At 35.1% G+C, this 18,913-nt stretch overlaps 1 protein-coding gene across 4 annotated transcripts; it reads left to right on the plus strand.

The window, feature by feature from the left end:
- The first annotated feature begins 211 nt into the window (after positions 1 to 211).
- Positions 212 to 13,265, plus strand: LOC112194296. 4 transcript variants are annotated; one of them, XM_024334547.2, is made up of 20 exons: positions 213 to 394; positions 547 to 621; positions 1,003 to 1,224; positions 2,147 to 2,225; positions 2,302 to 2,379; positions 2,490 to 2,549; positions 2,706 to 2,810; positions 3,510 to 3,620; positions 3,801 to 3,842; positions 6,436 to 6,584; positions 7,326 to 7,465; positions 7,546 to 7,649; positions 7,737 to 7,779; positions 7,900 to 7,991; positions 9,569 to 9,617; positions 10,350 to 10,420; positions 11,224 to 11,343; positions 11,607 to 11,692; positions 12,108 to 12,153; positions 12,433 to 12,921. In XM_024334547.2, exons 3-20 carry the CDS (start codon positions 1,148 to 1,150, stop codon positions 12,505 to 12,507), a joined length of 1,527 nt encoding a protein of 508 aa, XP_024190315.1. In that variant the 5' UTR covers positions 213 to 394; positions 547 to 621; positions 1,003 to 1,147; the 3' UTR covers positions 12,508 to 12,921. The 4 variants fall into 4 exon arrangements, with proteins under 4 accessions (XP_024190331.1, XP_024190315.1, XP_024190322.1 ...); XM_024334554.2 differs by having other exon boundaries at positions 7,341 to 7,465; positions 12,433 to 12,920; XM_024334558.2 differs by lacking the exon at positions 12,433 to 12,921 and adding an exon at positions 12,966 to 13,265 and having other exon boundaries at positions 214 to 394.
- The last annotated feature ends 5,648 nt before the right edge of the window (positions 13,266 to 18,913 follow it).

Raw genomic sequence — 18,913 nt, forward strand, 5'->3', positions numbered from 1 at the left:
ATATCACTTAAATCATGCGCCAAAACATCGAGTACAACAACGTACATACATTGAACTTTTGATACATTTGTGATTTGACGCGCCCCGGGTGGATTCTACCGATCTACGTAGCACAGGCTTCAGCAACTCAAATGTTTGGTAAAATACTGTTACTAACAGGGCTAATACCGTAATAGCCATGCCCAGAATAAGATTTTAGTCACTACACCACGTCTGAAACCGCGACTCTGAGTCTTCGACGTCTTCGTTCCTCTTTAGCTCAAATCCAAATCCTCACTCCCCATATTTCCTCTTAACGTCAGTCAATCAATCAATCCCTTATCATTTCCCTCCAATCACTCCAAATCTCAATCACCTTTCATCACCAATCCAATCCTCCATTCTCTCTCTCCCTGTAAGTACATCACAGCTTCACACTTTGCCCAAATCATATGATTTTCATTTTAATTTCGGGATTTTATGAATTTTGTTTTAGTTTCGGGGATTTCATTCAATTCGGTTTTTCGAATATTGAATTGATCTATGTACCTGTGTTTTTTTATGCAGGCTATTGATTTCAGAAGAAAGAAGATGTATTAATTTTTGAATCGGGAGGCTAATTCTTCAAGTCTGGAACTGCAGGTCTGGTTACGCATTTTTTTTTTCAGCTGGATATGTAGTATTTGTTGGAATGTGCATACTGGAATTTAAGCATTTGTTGAGTTTAAGTAGCTTTTAGAGTTGTTTTGGTATGCTGGTTATAGTGGTTTTATGTCATGATGAAAGTATTTTTGTTCCCTAACTAGTCCTCTTATCATGAAATTTTAAGTTGTCGGTTATCGGTTATAATGAGCCTGCCAAATACATGCACTTGTTTCTTTACCGTTGCAGTTCTTTTAGTTTTAATTCTTTTCTAAATTTTATGCTTTCGCTACGGTAACAGTTTTAGTGTATAATGTAATGCACTCATAGGACCCCACTGTGGTTGTTAACTTAGCTCGTTGCAACTTTTTGTGGCGGCAGGTATTTCGCCATACAAGAGTTTCCTAAATTGGGTGATGGGAGAATGAAATGGAGTAAAATGCAAGATTTGATTGGTTATGATGGGAACAATCAGTTATGTTGCCGTACAAGGTTTTCTTGAAGAGAATCTTGAACTGCAAATGAGATGTCTTCCAATAAGAGTTCATCTCAACACTTAAAGGATGCTGGATTGCAGAGTCAAATTGCTGATGCTGTGAACAGGTAACTCCAAAACCTGGCTTATTAGAAACAGTTTGTATTCCGCATTAATGTATTAATTAAATTATTTTTGCACTTATTAATCATTTCATTTGAGAATGGGGTGCAAATGAGGTTGCGCGTTTGTCGTATACTGTTAGTGCGGAGTTTTTAAATTTTATTATTATTATTATTTTTAAATTTAAATAAATTTACTATTGTCATTATTTAGTAACTATCATTATAGATTTTAAACCTTGAGCATGAGTTGTGGATTATAAGTTATAGGGGTCAGGTTTTAGGAAGGTGTTATGGCCTCTAAATGTAGTTTACTGCATGTTGTGGTGAAGAAGTTTGCTGGAGGAGTAATAATATAAGAAAAAAGGAGAACAGATATGAAAGAATCACACTTTCTTTCAGCCTCTTAAAAAAGAGAATATGAAACCTTGGCGTCACAATAGAGCACCTTTTAGGTGATGATAGCTCCAACCTTGTTGGGTCTATCCGTTTCATGGGAGAAGAGCTGGAACTCCAACCATCTTCTTCTTCATTTTCATGTTAATGTGCCGCACTTGTGGGCATAGACCTGAGAGATTCATTCCCACCGTGTCTTCTTCTGTTCTGTTAGATAAGAGAAGTATCGTCTGAAAGATACTCATCGATCTCATTATATATTCTTACAAATCAATAACAAGATTTTTGGCAAGATAACTCTAAGAAGAAAATCAATGCAGTACCATGCCAAATAAACTTGAAAACAAAAATGCAATTTAATTGGTGCATAAAAGCTTTTAATTGTCCTTGTGGAAATTAGATAACTGACTTTTCAATTCTTTCATTTTGGTATTAATCACTTCCTTCAGTGAGTAGGATGCCTTACTGAGCCAAATCAGTATTGCAATACAAAAGTTGAAGCATCTTTGTTTTTTCCGATTTCTCTTTGTAGGCATAACTTTGAAGCACATCGTTCTCCGAAAAGTTTAAGGGATGACAGTGATGTTCATCATAAAGATCAAGAAGCTACGGTACTAATATTTCGTCACCTCACATTTAAAATGAAGCTCGATTTGATTTTCTTACAATAATAAGTTTTACATGCAGGAACTTTATTCCCGAGCCAGAGCGCAGGAAGAAGAGATCCAATTTCTTCGTGGGCAAGTCACTGTTGCCTGTGTGAAGGTATAGAAATTCTCAAAATGCCTTTTTCTCGTGTACATTTTCCTTGTTGTAATAGATGTATTTCTGCACATTTTAAATGCTGAACAATTCATTGGGCTTCATGATATCAGGAATTGCGGCTGTTGAATGAGAAGTATGCATTGGAGAAGAAATTCGCTGACTTACGAATGGTTTGTCCAACACTTTAGAATGAATAGAATTTTTTTCTTGAAATCTTTAGACTTCATTTTTCTTTTTCTTAGATCTTGAGCAAATTGGAAAGCTTGTTGCTTTTGACTCTGTATCTGTAAGTTCTAGAGTATCAAGTAATATAATGTTATTTTTAGGCAATTGATGAGAAGCAGAATGAAGCCACTACTTCTGCATTAAATGAGTTGGCCCGCAGAAAAGCTGATCTTGAAGAAAACTTGAAATTAACTCACGATTTGAAGGTAATTTTGTAGTTAAATTCGGTGCTATCTATTTGGAACATTGTGATAGTTTGTAGCTGAGAGCCTGAGAAGCTTGTTCTTTTTTGTTGTCAATTCAAGAAATGGCGAGAATCTGAGGCCCAATGTATTATTTTTTTGTTGATTTCTTGCATGAGGACATTGGAAAGTAGGTTGTTATGTTTGTTGTAAAGCAAGCCCATCACTCTCTATCATCATTCTTTCATGACAATCAAAGTCTTTTGACTGGTATTCTCATACGTGGGAGTAGGAAATAGAAGCAAGTAGTTTTAACCCAAAAAGGGAAGCTTAAATAGTGCAAATACTGGTTTTCCAATAATCTCAGTAATGTTTGATTAGCAATTGGGAGCTGATACGGTACATATGTCATGTTAGTCGTCCAGGACATTTTAAATACCATGATCTTTTGATGTTCAGTATCCCACATGTTGAGCTCATTATGAATCTTGTATATTTACATAATTTGGTCAAACCGCTCTTACACTGATATATGAATGTGAGACTTTTGGTCTGCTATCTTTGGTTTCGTGCAATGATTTGCTTACTATTTTGATAACAGATTTTCTTTTCTGGTTTTTTTTGTTTGGTGTCTCTAGGGTATCTATTAAGCTTACATTTCATTTTTTTTTTTAAAGCTTATTCTTCTGGCGTGTCTGATATTATGACTTGCGTATATTCTAGGCTGCAGATGATGAGAGATATGTCTTCATGTCATCCATGCTTGGGTTATTGGCTGAATATGGTATTTGGCCCCATGTCATAAATGCTTCTGCCATATCCAACAGTTTAAAGGTATAAATTGTATAGCACGTAGATAACTTATGCTACAATATTCTCTCTTCTTTTCTTTATACATTATCTGCAGCCTTTTATTTGGGTCTATATCGTATATTGCTATTTGATTTCTGCCGATCAGTGTAGCAAATAGTTTTCTTTAGTCAGCCTTCATCTTTTCTTTTCTTGAATTTGCAGCATCTGCATGATGAATTGCAGTGGAAGATTAGAACTTCACATGTAAGTTGGGATTCGTGTGACTTCATGCTATTGTCAGCTATGATTTTTTGTGACTTCATGCTATTGTCAATGACTATTTTTTATTTATATACTATACAATGCAAACTTTTATCCTTCATTGCATATAAAGAATTACTATAGGCAAATACTGTAGCTCATTGTACTAACTTATGCGTTTTACAATTAGTCTCATGCAGGCTTATTCTTTCGAAAGTGACCTCTCTCTCTCTCTCTATATATATATATATATATATATATTGTATATATACACTTTTTTTTTTCTCCCTACAGGAATATTTAGGTGGATAATTTATAAATTGTTGCTCATATCCGTTAGTATTTCTGTTTTGGAACTTTTGATTTGTTTTGACTAGCAGAATTTTAGTTAGATAAGTACCATAGCTCTGGAGCAGCATGAACCTTAAGACTGTTAGACAGAATTTAAATAATTTGACATATGACTATTAAGGTTTCAGGGGTACTATTTTCTTAGCTGCAAACATATGATACAGGTGGGGAGCTAGGTAAAGAATAATATGAGCTGTGGGTAACTGTTGTAGAGAAGGAAAGAAGGGACCTAGGTTTTACAACTGGCATTCTTGGTTTCACACCCAGTAGAGATTCATCACATATTCTGCAGAATTGCTTGATATTCTTCTTTAGTGCCAGAAGAAAACATCCATGGACTTGCAAATCAGCCTACAATTGTTTATATGGTGGCTTTTTTTAGGGATTAGAAGATTGAGAAGTTTAGGGTTGTGGATGAATATGAGGTGCACAGATTAGCTTTTCATGGCTGAAAGTTGAGATCAACTGAGAATTAAGATTACTCGATATATGTTATTAGGGAGCCTTTCTAATGAGGACTGGTTGAGGACTTTTGTGTTATACCCACTTTTCGATCACACTTCCGCAAATCAACTGTTAGATGTTTGGATATTTGTGTAGATCATTTATGCAATTTTTCAACCAAATTGAAAATCATTAAGCCATTCATAATCGTGATTTATTATTTATGAACACGAATAGTTCAAGTTTGATAGATTTGGTTTGTCCATTGATTTGATCTAGTTCGGTACCTTAACGATTAGCAATTTGGAAGAAAATTTTCAGAAGTGATCTACTCATGCATACATAAACATCAAACGGTTGATTTTCCGTAATATGATCGAAAAATGGATCTCCCAAACCATTGATTAGAAAGTCCTCAACTAGTCCTCATTTTAATGGTCCTCATTAGAAAGGCTCCCTATGTTATTATACTTATCTTATTATTAATTTTCTCTTTGGATTTGGAGATCAATTGAAGGTTAATTCAGGATCTGGGTTCTTAGGGTTTTAATGAAGAGATGAGAAGACTATTTTGGGATTGAAAGGGCGAGGAAGGGAGTATTTATGTGACATTATGTAACACTCCAGTCACCCATCTGGCTGAATAGTGGTTTTGCATTGTCAAGGACTTAGCTGTTTTCTTAATTTTTTTTTCTTTCTTGGAACATCTTCAAGAGTCATATATATTGTCTCAGACTAATGAAGAATGCTTAAATATCAGTTGCACCTTGTTAGGAGGCCTCCTCTTTTGACCCCCAATTATGCACTGATTTGGTACCCACCGCCTTGGCTTTCAGCCTGTTCAGGTGTAGCTTTCTCTTTTTATATGCTCATTTATCTATATAGTTTAAAATCTGCCTTGTGCAACTTAGGGTAACATCTCACTTAATTCCAATAATGTCATATGAATGATATGACAATCACGTATCTTATGTGGGACAATTGTATCCACATTTCTCAACACTGTTTATCACAATCACATATCCTAAGGGGGAGGATCAAATTACACCAAATCAGCCAACTCTCTTATAGAACAGGTCAACTAGTATCTTTTATTAATCTGCAAATTATGGATGTTCATAAAAGGCACCTGTGTAATGGTTTGGGTGGGATGAGAGCTTGTGATTCTAGCCTAACTTCATTTAAGATTGAGACTTGAGTGAAACTGAAGCTCCCTAGTGATGGAGGGCAGAGGCTCCCAAATAGGATATTTCTTTTCTAACCAAGTTGTGGCTGCTGCATTACCTAATTGCCTGATTTAGTTAATGCTGGCTTTTATTTTTTATTTTTTTTATTTTTAATCTCTTCTTTCTGCTCATGCTATAGTATCAGTCATATTGGCTTGATTTTCTAGAGCTAGCTTTTATCCAGGATGGTAAATGTGTTTTAGTCATGGTTACATGCTAAAGACAATTGCAGTAAGGCATCTGCTTACTTATAGCAGTATAAAATTAGACAATTAACATCAGCAAGGGAAAATTACACTGAAATTGAAACTGTTCGTAAAGATAGCATAGGTTATGGCATTTTGAACAGTCAATTTACTCGTGGATCTGCAGTACTATTGGCATATAATCTACTCATTAAAGTTCATAACTATGTTTTGTTGGTTTCTGATCTTTATCATCTGTTGTTATCCTTCATTATTGTTCACTAAACACTCACTCATTCTCTATCTCTCTTCTCTCTCTCTCTCTCTCTCTCTCTCTATATATATATATATATATATATATATATATATATATATATATTACACACACAGGAACAGCAACGTTTTGATCGTTATACTGATGCTCAACATCTGGAGCCTACTGCAAACTTGCAGCCGTACAGGAATGATTTTACAGACACGAAAAATTTGATGCTAATTAATAAAGAAAATCCACAACAGTTCACATCCAATATAGATAGGTACGCAATATCTATCAGCTGTCGTTAGGAGTCCTTGATCTTATTCTTCCCACAATTATAAGCATTTGTATTGAAAATAAAATAAAAAAAGATTTCAATGTCAATATTTGATATTGTACAACTCTTGTATGAAAGTGAATGACATTTCCATGTGGAATCAATCACTCTGAATAAGTTTTGATGTTATATCAATTTGTTTCATGCCAGTCTCGACTTCTGTCATTTACGAGTATATAGGAATAACTTGCAAAGATTTTCATGATACAGAATATTATTGGTGTTTATTAGCTTCATAGCACTGCGTAGTTAGTACACTTTTATTTTGAAAAAAAAAAATTGTTGATCAAAATACAAAAGATGAGGACAAGAGGTCCAGAGCAGTGAAAGGCTGCAGGAACAAAAGAAATATTACATCAACAGCAGCTAGGATTCACACAAGCACCCTAATCGAGACAAAACCCTACTGCCTTCCAATCTAGGAGAATATAAGAGAGATCGTAGTCTGCTGGAATCTTACTCTTCCATAGTGTCTCCACCCTTGCACCTATGTACTTTTCGGACATCTTAGTCACTGAAATAGATTTGGCAGTATACTTGCATTAGCAGATTCTTATGGTGGAAGTTGATGCATATATCTAAGGTCCAAGGGGGTGAAATATAACATTCTGTCAATGAAATATTGAATAATGTAGTATTGGCCTAGGAGCATTTTTATTCAACATCGTTTCCTCTTTATGACAGTAATACAACTCACAGGAATATGGATGGCTTTATTCTGCATTATTCAGTTGATAAAGATGTTGTGAATGGGAGAGCTGAACAAATGACCAATGGCACCTCATATCTTCACACACCTGAGAATACATCCTCTATTTCGCAAGGTGATTAGTGTTTTATCTTTAATCAGGGTCTTATCCTGTGATTTACTATGGAATCTGATGTGGCTTATTCATTTTGAAAGGGCCTGGCATAGATAATTTTCAGATAATTGGTGATGCTGTACCGGGAGGCAAACTTCTTGGATGTGGATTTCCAGTACGGGGGACCTCACTTTGCATGTTTCAGGTATAATTCCTTCAATATTCTGATCAACTTTCATCCAGTGGTTTGCTTATTCTATGAGTTACTTATGTCATCAATGTTCGCTACCAGTGGGTTCGTCATCTTCAAGATGGCACCAGGGAGGTTATTGAAGGTAGGGAACTAAATGAATCTGGACTTTATTGATATTTTTCTTGCCTAGATCAGATCCTTTTTGGGGTAGCTAAACTTGTGAGTTTGTATTCTTTATTTCATTTTGTTTTTCTTCAATCAGGAGCTACAAATCCAGAATATGTAGTTACAGCTGACGATGTTGATAAAATTATTGCTGTTGACTGCATACCAATGGATGACCAAGGCCGCCAGGTTCTCTATATACCTTTGCATATGTTGATACTGCCTCTATTTGTGTATGTATGTATGTTTGCTTCCAAACATGTGCACCACTCTTATGTGTTTCAGATTGTCGCAATATGTTTACTCATTAGTCCAAAATGATGATGATGATTATGATCTGCATATGCTTTGAAGTCAGGTCTAATTGAGAGAAAGTAGAGGGAAAAAAAAAACTAGTAGGGGGTCTCTTTATGAAGCTCAAACTGTATGTGCCGATATATACATGCATGTGTGTCAAACAATCCAAGAAGTGCAACTTAAGCACCAGAGCATTTACCAAAAGTTTTAAGATTTAATTGTCGTAAGTAGGAAGAGTTGTTAAAGGTCATTTTAGTCAAAGGCGAGCAGGTGTCTGTATCATATATAAGCAGGTGGACTTTTATATCAAAATGGGCCAAAATATGATCCTACTATGAATTCATCCCACTGCACAGTGTTTTTTAACTGTAAGTTCTGAGTTGTGATAGCAACAACAGAGTCTGAGGATAACATCAGGACTTACCACATTTATATCTCTTGATCTTTCAATGAAAATTGAAGATCTCTAGTAATATCTATTCAAACTGCTAGATCGTGAGTGTTTGTGTAATCTCCTACACCACTTAAAAACTAAACCACTTCGTATACAATGATCTTAATTCTGGAGTCATAGTGTGTTTGGTGGTACATTTTGTGGAAAGCTGTCACTATCAGCTTATGCAACTTTTGCTTATTGTTTTTGCAACGGAAATCTGTGGGAAAAAAAAAAAGGAAAAGTTTTCGAGGATGGGAGGAGGAGCTAGTTAATTAGTGATAGAGGGTTTGTTTTCTAGCCTTTTATGGACTTCAGTTTCTTCGGAGTTAGGGATGGTTCGTTTTTTTGCTATTTTATATGGGAGAGCAGTTGTCTAGTTTTTATTATTATTATTTTTTAATTACTTGTTGTTCGCTTGTTTTTCTGTTTGATCAGTTCTGTGGATATCCACTGTTCTGTTATGTAAAGTTATTACTTTTGATGAATTATGTTTCCTATAAAACAAAAAGGGGGAAATCGTTGTAGCCAATTATAAAGCTTGTTATGTACCAAAAACAAAAAAAATTACAAATCCTTGTTCAGTTCAGTGATGTATATCCAAACTAGTCATTTTGCTTACATTTATTTTGGAAGGGAAGTGAAATCCACACCCCCTAATTTGTAATCCACACTCCCTCTTTTGTTCTTTGGTCAAAATTCTCATAAAAAGACAAAATTTAAGTTAGTAATGACAAAATTTAAAAGGAAACATAGAGTGTGGATTGTAAAATGGGGATTGTGGATTTCACTCCCCTTTTGGAATTGGCTATTTATATCATCACATATTTTCTTTTAGGCTATCTATTCTGGACATCCACTGCATTCCTTTATGCATGGTTTGTTATACTTTATCAATTGCAGAAAGTATTTCTACAGCCTAGTCATGTCTTTGACATAACTTAATGTCCTGAAGCAACCATGTCACAAGTCTGCGCTTGTGCGGTTTTGCCTAAGAATGTTATTTCTTGACAAATTATCTGTTTTTCATTATCAGGGGGAACTAGTGAGGCTTTTTGCTAATGATCAGAACAAAATTAAATGTGGTATGTGTATTATGCTGCTTGATGTGTTCTACATAAACATTCTTTATTCTGCAATTGGATTCTTATAGTCATTCTTATTAAGTTGGACCGATTAATAATTATTGTTATGTATAGCACTTTCCTCTATAATCCATATTGATGCTAGTTAATAATTTAAGGCTTTTCTTTTTGTTGGTATTGGTTTTGGATATGAGTTTGGCTCTTCTTTTTCTCCAAATTCATCCATATACACTGAATATTAACAAAAGAAAGATTGTCTATTGTAGCTTGTACTTTTCTGTGTTGGTGTGAGTGTGATGTCACACACAGGACTTAATTAGATCGAGACATGCATGATGTGAATTCATCTCTTCTGTTTCCCTGCATATTTTTTATAGCGTCCACCCCTCCTTTTTCTGACTGCACAAGTCTTTCTTGCTATGAATACACTATCAGATCCTTTGCTAGGATAGGTTTACTGACTTATCTTTTCTTTGTTCTGTTTTTTATTTTCTCTATAGAATCAGACAGTTCCATTTAATAATTTTTAACCTTATGGCTATATTGTAAAATAATAAAATGAAAAAAAAAAATTCCCGTTAAAAAACTGTTACATTTTTCTGGACAAATGCAAAACATATTTGTCTGAATGAATGAATTGACTTTAACTATCCATGGGAATATTCTTTTAAAGTTAATTTTTTGGTCGTTCTAAGTGTTATATGTTTGCATTGTATTCGAGGTACTTTATAGACCCGGAGATGCAGCGGGAGATTGACACATATATTTCTAGAGGACAAGCCACTTTTAGTGTTCGACTACTGGTAGGTTTAATTTTGCATCAGTTTGTTTCTCTATTTTATTAAAGTATACCTTATTCATCGGTCTCCGTCTTTAGTATAGATTCATAAACCCCAACTTCTGACAATAATTGGTGTTCCGATGAATTTCAAATATATGATCATATATGAAGTCATTTAGGAGGAAACTCCATATAGGTACATAAGTTGTGAATTTTTTTTACCAGTTGTGCTTGGTTCAGTCATTGTCGAGGTTTACTTGCTTTTTATTTTCTGCTTTTACATTTACTATCTCATACAAACTTGCCTGACTATGGAATTGAAGTATTGTGCGCTCTTTTTACTGGATTTTTCTTTCTTGTGGAAGAAAATAAGATTCTTGCATGCTTAAGGAAAAAACTTGAGGTGTTAGATTCAGTTATCATTTGAATAGAATTGCAATGTTATAATTTTTTTTTTATTCTAGTCTTATAAAAAATAAGAGAAAAGATTATATCAGGGCCAACCAGCATTTGCCCAGTTGGTAAGGCATTTCTCTCCAACACTTGTTGGTAGTGTCCCAGGTTCAACTTTCTCTCCCCGTTTGATTACAAAAAAGTAAAAGTCCATTATGTCAATTAAACTACTTGAATTTAGAATCTAAAATCTAATGCAATCTATGGGCGTATTTGGTTGGCATGCTGCTAAGTTTTTATTAATAAGCTCCTTTCATTTGTCTAATTCAGTGGTCTATTATGTAATACAATATTCCTAGAATTTTTCAACCGACTAATTTCTTTATATATCATATGACAAAATTGTGCGATCTCATCTTGTTGGAAAAACAGATGGATTCTGCTGAGAATTGGGAGCCAGCAACTTTATATCTGGGAAGGTCAGGCTATCGGATCAAGATCGATAGCACAGAAGCTGTTGTTATTGCAGAGAAATTCTCAAATGATTTATCAGTATGTTTTTCACTTGGTGATGCCTAAATTTAGAAGTTAATTTGCAAGTGAAATACTCTCAAGTAACTTGTTTGCATATAAGCTGAATTTAATGGCATATCCCATAATGTGGATTAGTCATTTGCAAACTGTTAGCAAAATTTTTAAGGCAAGCTGTTGTGTACAGTGGATTTAATTAAAACAAGATTTGAATTTTAAGTATGAATTTTCCATTTTGTATATAAGATATGATGGATTTCAACATCTATAATTGCTGGTTGCAGATCAAAGTTCCTTGTGGCCTCTCAACTCAATTTGTGATGACATGTTCTGATGGATCTTCTCATCCTTTCAACACACAGAGTGTTTGGTAATGCATTACTCTTACACAGCATATTATTAAAACGTTTTGTTGTATATACAAGTTAAAGTATCCTTGTCAGTGTGGAGCATTGGGGGATTTTCTTGAAATTTCTTGCTTTTTTCGAACTTATAGCGAACTTGCTGCTGCCATTAACATCACTAGTACAGTTAAATAACTTTGCTCTGAGGATAGTTCCCTTATTGGAGAAGATCAGGCACTTTAATTCTCCTTTTACCGGTTTCATTTTGGCTTGTGGATTTGAATTTATATCTTAAAACCATCGGGTTAGGTGTTCAACTGGCATAATTGGTCAATCACAATATAGTAATAAAACTTGCTTATGTTTTGCTATTATGATTGCACATTAAACATACTTCTCCTTTACAATCTCTTATATGGTTTCACTGAATTTACTTTGTAGGATGCGCGATACTCTTGTGTTGACGATGAGAATGCTACAAAGCAAGGTATATTCTTTTCCATAATATGCTAAGCTTTTGCATGGATGAGTTCTTTTATTTATTTTTATTTATCTTTGGTGGAAGAATTAGGACATAGTCCTGGTTAAGAGAGGAATGTCAACACTGTTGGCTATTTAGTCACAAGACTACTATTGAATTCTCATGTGTTTCTATAATGAACTATTTAACTTCAACATATCTAAAGTTCAGTCTACGTTGTGATCTTGATGCACACCTTATGGGGTTTACTGCAAATTAAACGACTGGGGGGCTTCTTTTTTACAGCTTATTGATGAAAGATTGTGTTATGCTCAAGAAAGCAAAACGCGTAGCAAGTTGCAATTGACATCTCAAGCTTGAAGTAAAAAGAGATCTCCGAAACATATTGTCTAATGTTAGTTTAACTTGTTTATGTGGGACCACATTGAAACTTAGTCGCTGAAGCAAATGGAAAATTTTCAATAATCATTTTCTGATTTTAGTTGTCCATCCAGATCATTCACTTGAGCAAAGAGGGGGCTATTTTTTATGTATCTTTCAAAATCAAAAGAAGACATAAAGAGATTAGAATGATGCCTCCCTATATATTGAAAAGAATCTATAATACACACATCCATATAGTGATTCTCTCCTGCCAGACAGTGAAGTTGTTGAGTTGTAATACTGTTAATCCAGGTCGTTCGTTAGGTGAAGTCACATCTAAATGTGTTTTGAGATCTGTTTGATCCCCAGTTGTATGGAAAAAGTGAATCTGTAAGTCGATTTATACTTGTATATCCACACATGTTATGACATGAATATTACTTTTTGTGGAGCAGGCACTGGATGACAGAAGAAAAGGAAGGGTGTAATGGGTTATTTGAGCAGAATGTTTATAGCCATTATTCATTCAGACTAGAAATTAGAAACCAAGATGTGATTAATTAGACAGTGTTCCAAATCCCGGGTTTGCAGAAGTTAACAGATTATCGCCCATTTATTATTGTTATTATAAGTTATCATCATACTGTAATCTTAGAAGTATTCTGTATAGTAGACTAGCTTGCAAATAAGATGGTACCTGTAAAGATGTTGCGATTGAGCTAATGAACACTTCAGCCTATTCTTTTTTTCCCTGATGCGAAAGTAGATGAAGCAACTGTATTCTTTTTTTTTTTTCCTTAGGTACCAGTAATGTTTTGATATACCGATATATCCATTTTTTGAGTGACTGATATCTCAGAGGAAAAATATCTGATCTTCTGTTTCGGCGAAATTTCTTCCACATTGTCAAATATTTTTGATATATTATATATTTTGAGATATATCTCAAAAATATGAAGAAATATTTGTAAAAACTGACAAGAGAAAAAAAAATCAAAAAGTAATTCAATTATTCAGAGACATACATTCTGGAATATGGAGGTGGGAGTGTAAAATTTTAAGAACGGTTAACGGCCTAATAGAGAGGGAACCCAGCTGGGGAGTAGTAAGTTGTGTAAGAACGTAGATATTAACGAATGGGAAGTTCAAGAGCCATGTTCATGGTGTGGTTGACAACAACAAAGTGAATGAGTATCATTGGCTACACTTCATAGACCTTCTTTGATTCATTCGACTTCTTTGTATCTCCAGCACCGAAGCAATCCTGAGAAGCTAATGGTGATAATGTGATTGATGTTCAGTCGAGTCTTAAACAAATTCGTCTTCAATAATGTGGACACCATCAAATATCCAGTTGAGCTGTGTGTGAAGGTCACAGTATAACAAACTGCATGTGTGGTAATAATTAATAAAGTCGTAGATCTATTCATCTATATCCCTGTTGGGATGTTAGTGAACGATCGATGGAATAAGTCAATTGAGTTTGATCATGTTTAATGTAATCAATTTCTAGTAAGGCCATGTCCCGGCCCCAAGGCTTTGTGTTCCTCCTTTATTCTTATGAAACTGTCCCATTTCAATTTTCATAATTCCTTATCTATTTTCCACCCATTGGCACTCTTCTCACCCATCTCGAGGTAAACCAAACACACACACACACCCCACAAAGTCCCCAAGTACAAATAAGGTTTCTCTTCGTTATTAGAATCTTAAACGTCTCGCGCGTTAATAAAAACACATACATTAGGGCCCAAATTTCCCTTATAAATCATCCATTCATGCCGATTAACCGGCCAAACTATATATACGTCTATATCATTCATGCTGCATAACTCTAAAGTTTTTGTGTGTGTGAGAGAGAGAGAGATTAAAAACACTTTTAACCCTGTGAAGTACACCCTTTATCAGAAGGCATATATATATATATATATATATATATATTATTTCTAATCTGAATAGAGTGAATGAGTGATTAGTGCAAAATATGGAACCGCATTGACATCTAAAACAGATGTCATGTATAAATAAAGGAGTTTATTTTCTAGCATGAGCTAGGTGTTGGTACATTTTAACCTACAAAATAAGTTCTTCTCTTACATCATGGATTTCTGCATAATTTAGGCCTGGCCTCCTCCACCAGGGTTTTGTTTATAAAGCCAAATAAAAATAAATAAAAAAAATTAAAAAAAACAACAACAACAACAAACAAACAAAACGGACCTTTAATTCGATGCTCCATTTCGTATTGACCTGTTTCCACAAATGATATCTAATAATTGACCATAAAAAATCAATTGCATGTAGAAAAAGAAAATACTTTTTGAGGAACCAGGTAATCATATAAAATCGTTGGTCTCTGTCATTCTATAGATTCATCAGTAGTGTGGACAGTTACTTTCCCTTGTTTGATTAATTGCGGCAATAAGAGAACAGGAAAGGCATTACTCCATCCATCTGTGATAAGATTGTCTAAGCCTCTAGTGTTTGAATTTGATTATAAAATGCAGAATTCTGGTTATAAATTAGGACTCTGCTCGCGCGTCTATAAATGATTGTCCAAAGAATCTTCCCGAAGTTGAGAATTTTCCGTCAGATCAAGTAGTCTTGTTACTCACTACATAAAGGATAATAAATATAAAATCTGTTAGATCTACAAATGCAGATGTCTTTTCCCTTCGTAAAAAAATAAACTTGTTGTGTTATGAAAACACATGTATGTTTTCTACCCGTTTGAAACTTAAAAATGTAAGGGAGTTCATTTTATAAGATAAGATAATCCCTATTGATTGTATTCAATCTTATATTAAGCTAAGATATAATTTTAAAAGCAGCTACCACTATAAAATATAAAGTCTAACCGAAAGTCTAGTTCATTATATTAGTCTTGTGCCACCAAAAAAATTTGCAATTAGCAATCGCCTCCCACTTGCGGGTGGTTGATAGCTATATCTCTCACGTGTGAGAGACTCCACAACCAAACACGTAAATTAATTATATTTTTATAATGTAAAATACGTGTAGTTGTTGGGTCTCACACGTAATACGATAAGTCAAGAATCAAATCATCGTGAAGACAAATCAATAGCATATGAAGATATTGAATATTGTAAATATCTAATTATATATAATCGCGAATTATATATCAACTTAACTCAGTATGAATATAATCGCCATCAAACACGTACAACACGTACAACGTCTGTTTTCTTTTTCGTTCAACTCAAAACCGAAGGATTTGAATTCATCAAAATGAGAAATGCACTTGATGAATACTTTGTTCAGGAGACATAAAGAAAGAAGTTCCAAACCTTGGACTGCTCTCAAAATGCGAAGAAAAGTTCAGTGGAGCCATTTCGCCCTAATTGCCAAGATTAGGTTTTCCCTTTTGCATATTATTATTATTATATAAATAAATAAACTGTCCATAAGCACAACGTGGTGGGGACCACGGACTTGATGAGACATTAGGGCACTGTTAATTACTTTTCTTGTGTCCGTAGACGCCTTTTGATTGGTCCATGATTTTGTCGTTGTTGAGATAATCAATGAAAGTTGAGGGATTATTTTACAAATCCACCCCCGCAAGACGACAAATTTGCATGTCATTAAGGTTCCATTGTAGCACTTGCTCTTAAACAAGTATTAAAAGATGCTAAGTGCTTAATAATAATCCTTTGAAAAAGTCAAAGTTGGACAAACAGTATTTTTCAATGTTTAAAGCATCATTTTGAATTCCAATTTCGACTAATTAATTTTAATTTAGTGTGGCTATAGTGTGTACAGTGAATTGAGGTCAACACATGAGTATAAACATAGAAAGCGGAATTTACGTTTTATATGCACTCAAAATTTTAAAATCTTTAGGTCGAAAATACTTGTGTGTGAGAGTGTTTAATTTGTAGTTATTTAGATTTATTTGTGGTTTTTAAATAAATAAATCAATACGCTCCTAACTTAAAATTCATACAAAACTCTTTCTAAATCGTCTGGCGGGTGGTCTCTTTTGTAATATTATCAATTTTAAATAGAATAGATTTTCTTTTCATAGAAAGTTAAAAATTTATAAATTAGGTCTCTAATAGATAAAGATGTTTCTCTCAAATGTAAGGATCTTAAATTTGAACTTCTTGGAAGTCAAACAAAATAAATGTTGTTTTTCCCATATGAAACTAAGAAAATCTGACATAAGATCAAAATTCCTTCAAACCACTTTTTAATCGAAAATCCCTTCTTTCTTTTTTGGAACAAAGAAAAAGATAAAAAAAATTCTTACATGGAGTAGGAATCCGTACATGCATTTTTACCCACCTCATGCTACTAGACTAGAGCTAACTCTGATGATCATATATAGGCTCCTCCCAACTAATTTAGCCATCTCAATTGAATGTTGAATTGTTGATGGGTCACTTTGGTCTTCGATAAATATGCACTTAGCTAGGGTTAGGGTCAGGGGCGGAGCCACATTGGGATGAGTGGGGGTTGTGGCCCCCAATGATTTTAGATTTTTGTTGGGCTGGTCTCCGTTTTGCCCCCACAAGCAATATCCAAATACCTGTTCTTCTTCTTCTTCCCCCTTCCTCCGATCTAGAGATAGCTCAAAGCTTAAGCTATCTCTAGACGGTCCTCCATCTTGGTTAATCGGAAACCCAAGCTTTGAGAATTGGTTGGGTGGTTCTTTCACAGTTTTCAATCACTCTACCCAATGGAAAATTGTTGGGTGGGTTACTATCATGTTTAATGTTGATGTATTTGCTGTTTCTCTTACTATTCTGTTAACCTTGGGTTTCGCAAGCTTGGCTTTGGTGTGGAATATGGCTAAGGATGAGGTATTCAAATTTGCTCACCACCAATACTTTGGTGGTGATTCCAATACTCAATACAAAACTGTCATGTGTTATAAAACACAATTATAGTTAATCATGATGTTTTATTAAAAAATAATTTCAATTAATTCTATATGACGTGGCCAGTTTTAATACGGTGGTGATATCACCACAAAATAAAAGTGGTAAGTAAATTTGAATCCAAGGATGAGAATGCACACCACCTGTTCGACTTAATTCCCAAGAGAGAGGTTTAGGCCCCTTTTTTTGGAGGTTTCCTCTCGTTTCATATGGCTAAGGATCAGTATCCAAATAGTAGCCTTGCTGCTACTGCCGATTACAGAATTGTACTATTTGTAGCCTTGCTGCTACTGCCAGGAATCGAAAGGCCGGAAATTTTTTTGCTCCCATATATATACCTTCCTACCTCCGCCCCTGGTTAGGGTTTCTGGTTGGCCAGTTGACGCTTAATAGTGACATTAACCACGACTACAACGTTTCCCTTTTCTTTATTAATACCATTTCCTTTCCATATGAAGCCTTGCATAAACAAAACGTCAATATCCAAACCAAAACTGTCCCTAGACCTTGTTACACGTACATACATTTATGTACGCATTTGTGTTCATCTTCATGGTGAATTGGTTTGGATCGATGATGGTGAAATGTGATTTGGACAGGAATGATATGTGCAAGGGATTGGTCAAATCTCGCATCCAAGAATGGATGTGATTGGATTGCCAAAATCCAAGCTAGGTTTTTCGTCTTTTTTGGCAAACCCTACCTGTTCATCACATATATTTATTCATATATTGATGGTGTATGTTCTTCTCACTCCGCTTAAGGTCTGCTTAGTGTAAATAACTTTATTAGTGTTTACTTTTATGACAGCTTTTGGAACATGTCGGGCTTGGTAATGGAGCCCGGAATTCATGGGCAGCACTTACAGAAAAATCTTAGGACTCAAATCATAAAATAATTTTGCTCACAATATTTTAAGGGATTTTGTCCATTTACCCCATTTCTAGGGATTTTTTTCCCACTTACCCCATTAAGTTTTTTTAATTCTCTCTTACCCAATACACTCTAAGGGAGTCTTCCCTAATACCTTTTTTTTTGTTTTTAATTTTTTTTTAATACCATTTTACCCTCACTCCCTTGTTACTTAGAGAGAGAGAGAGAGAAAAAATAGAAGAGAGAGAAACCATGGGAGACTTCGCCGGAGCCCGTCACCGGCCGCCGGAATCCGGTCACCGGCCGCCGGATTCCGGTCACCGGCCGCCGGATTCCGGCCAACGTTCGCCGGATTCCGGCCAACTTTCGCCGGATTCCGGCCAACTTTCGCCGGATTCCGGTCACCGGTCGCCGGATTTCGGTCACCTACTGCCGCCCACCGGAATTTGCTGAAAATCTCACCGGAAAGTTTTTTTGCCCCCAATAGACATCTATTGCCCCCTAGTAGATGGGCAATAAACCTCTATTGCCCCCCAATAGACGTCTATTGCCCCCTAATAGACGTCTATTACCCTCCAATAGACGACTATCAGCCATGTATTGCCCCCAATAGACGACCATCAGCC

Source organism: Rosa chinensis, chromosome 1, assembly GCF_002994745.2.
Source record: "Rosa chinensis cultivar Old Blush chromosome 1, RchiOBHm-V2, whole genome shotgun sequence".
Lineage (NCBI taxonomy): Eukaryota > Viridiplantae > Streptophyta > Magnoliopsida > Rosales > Rosaceae > Rosa > Rosa chinensis.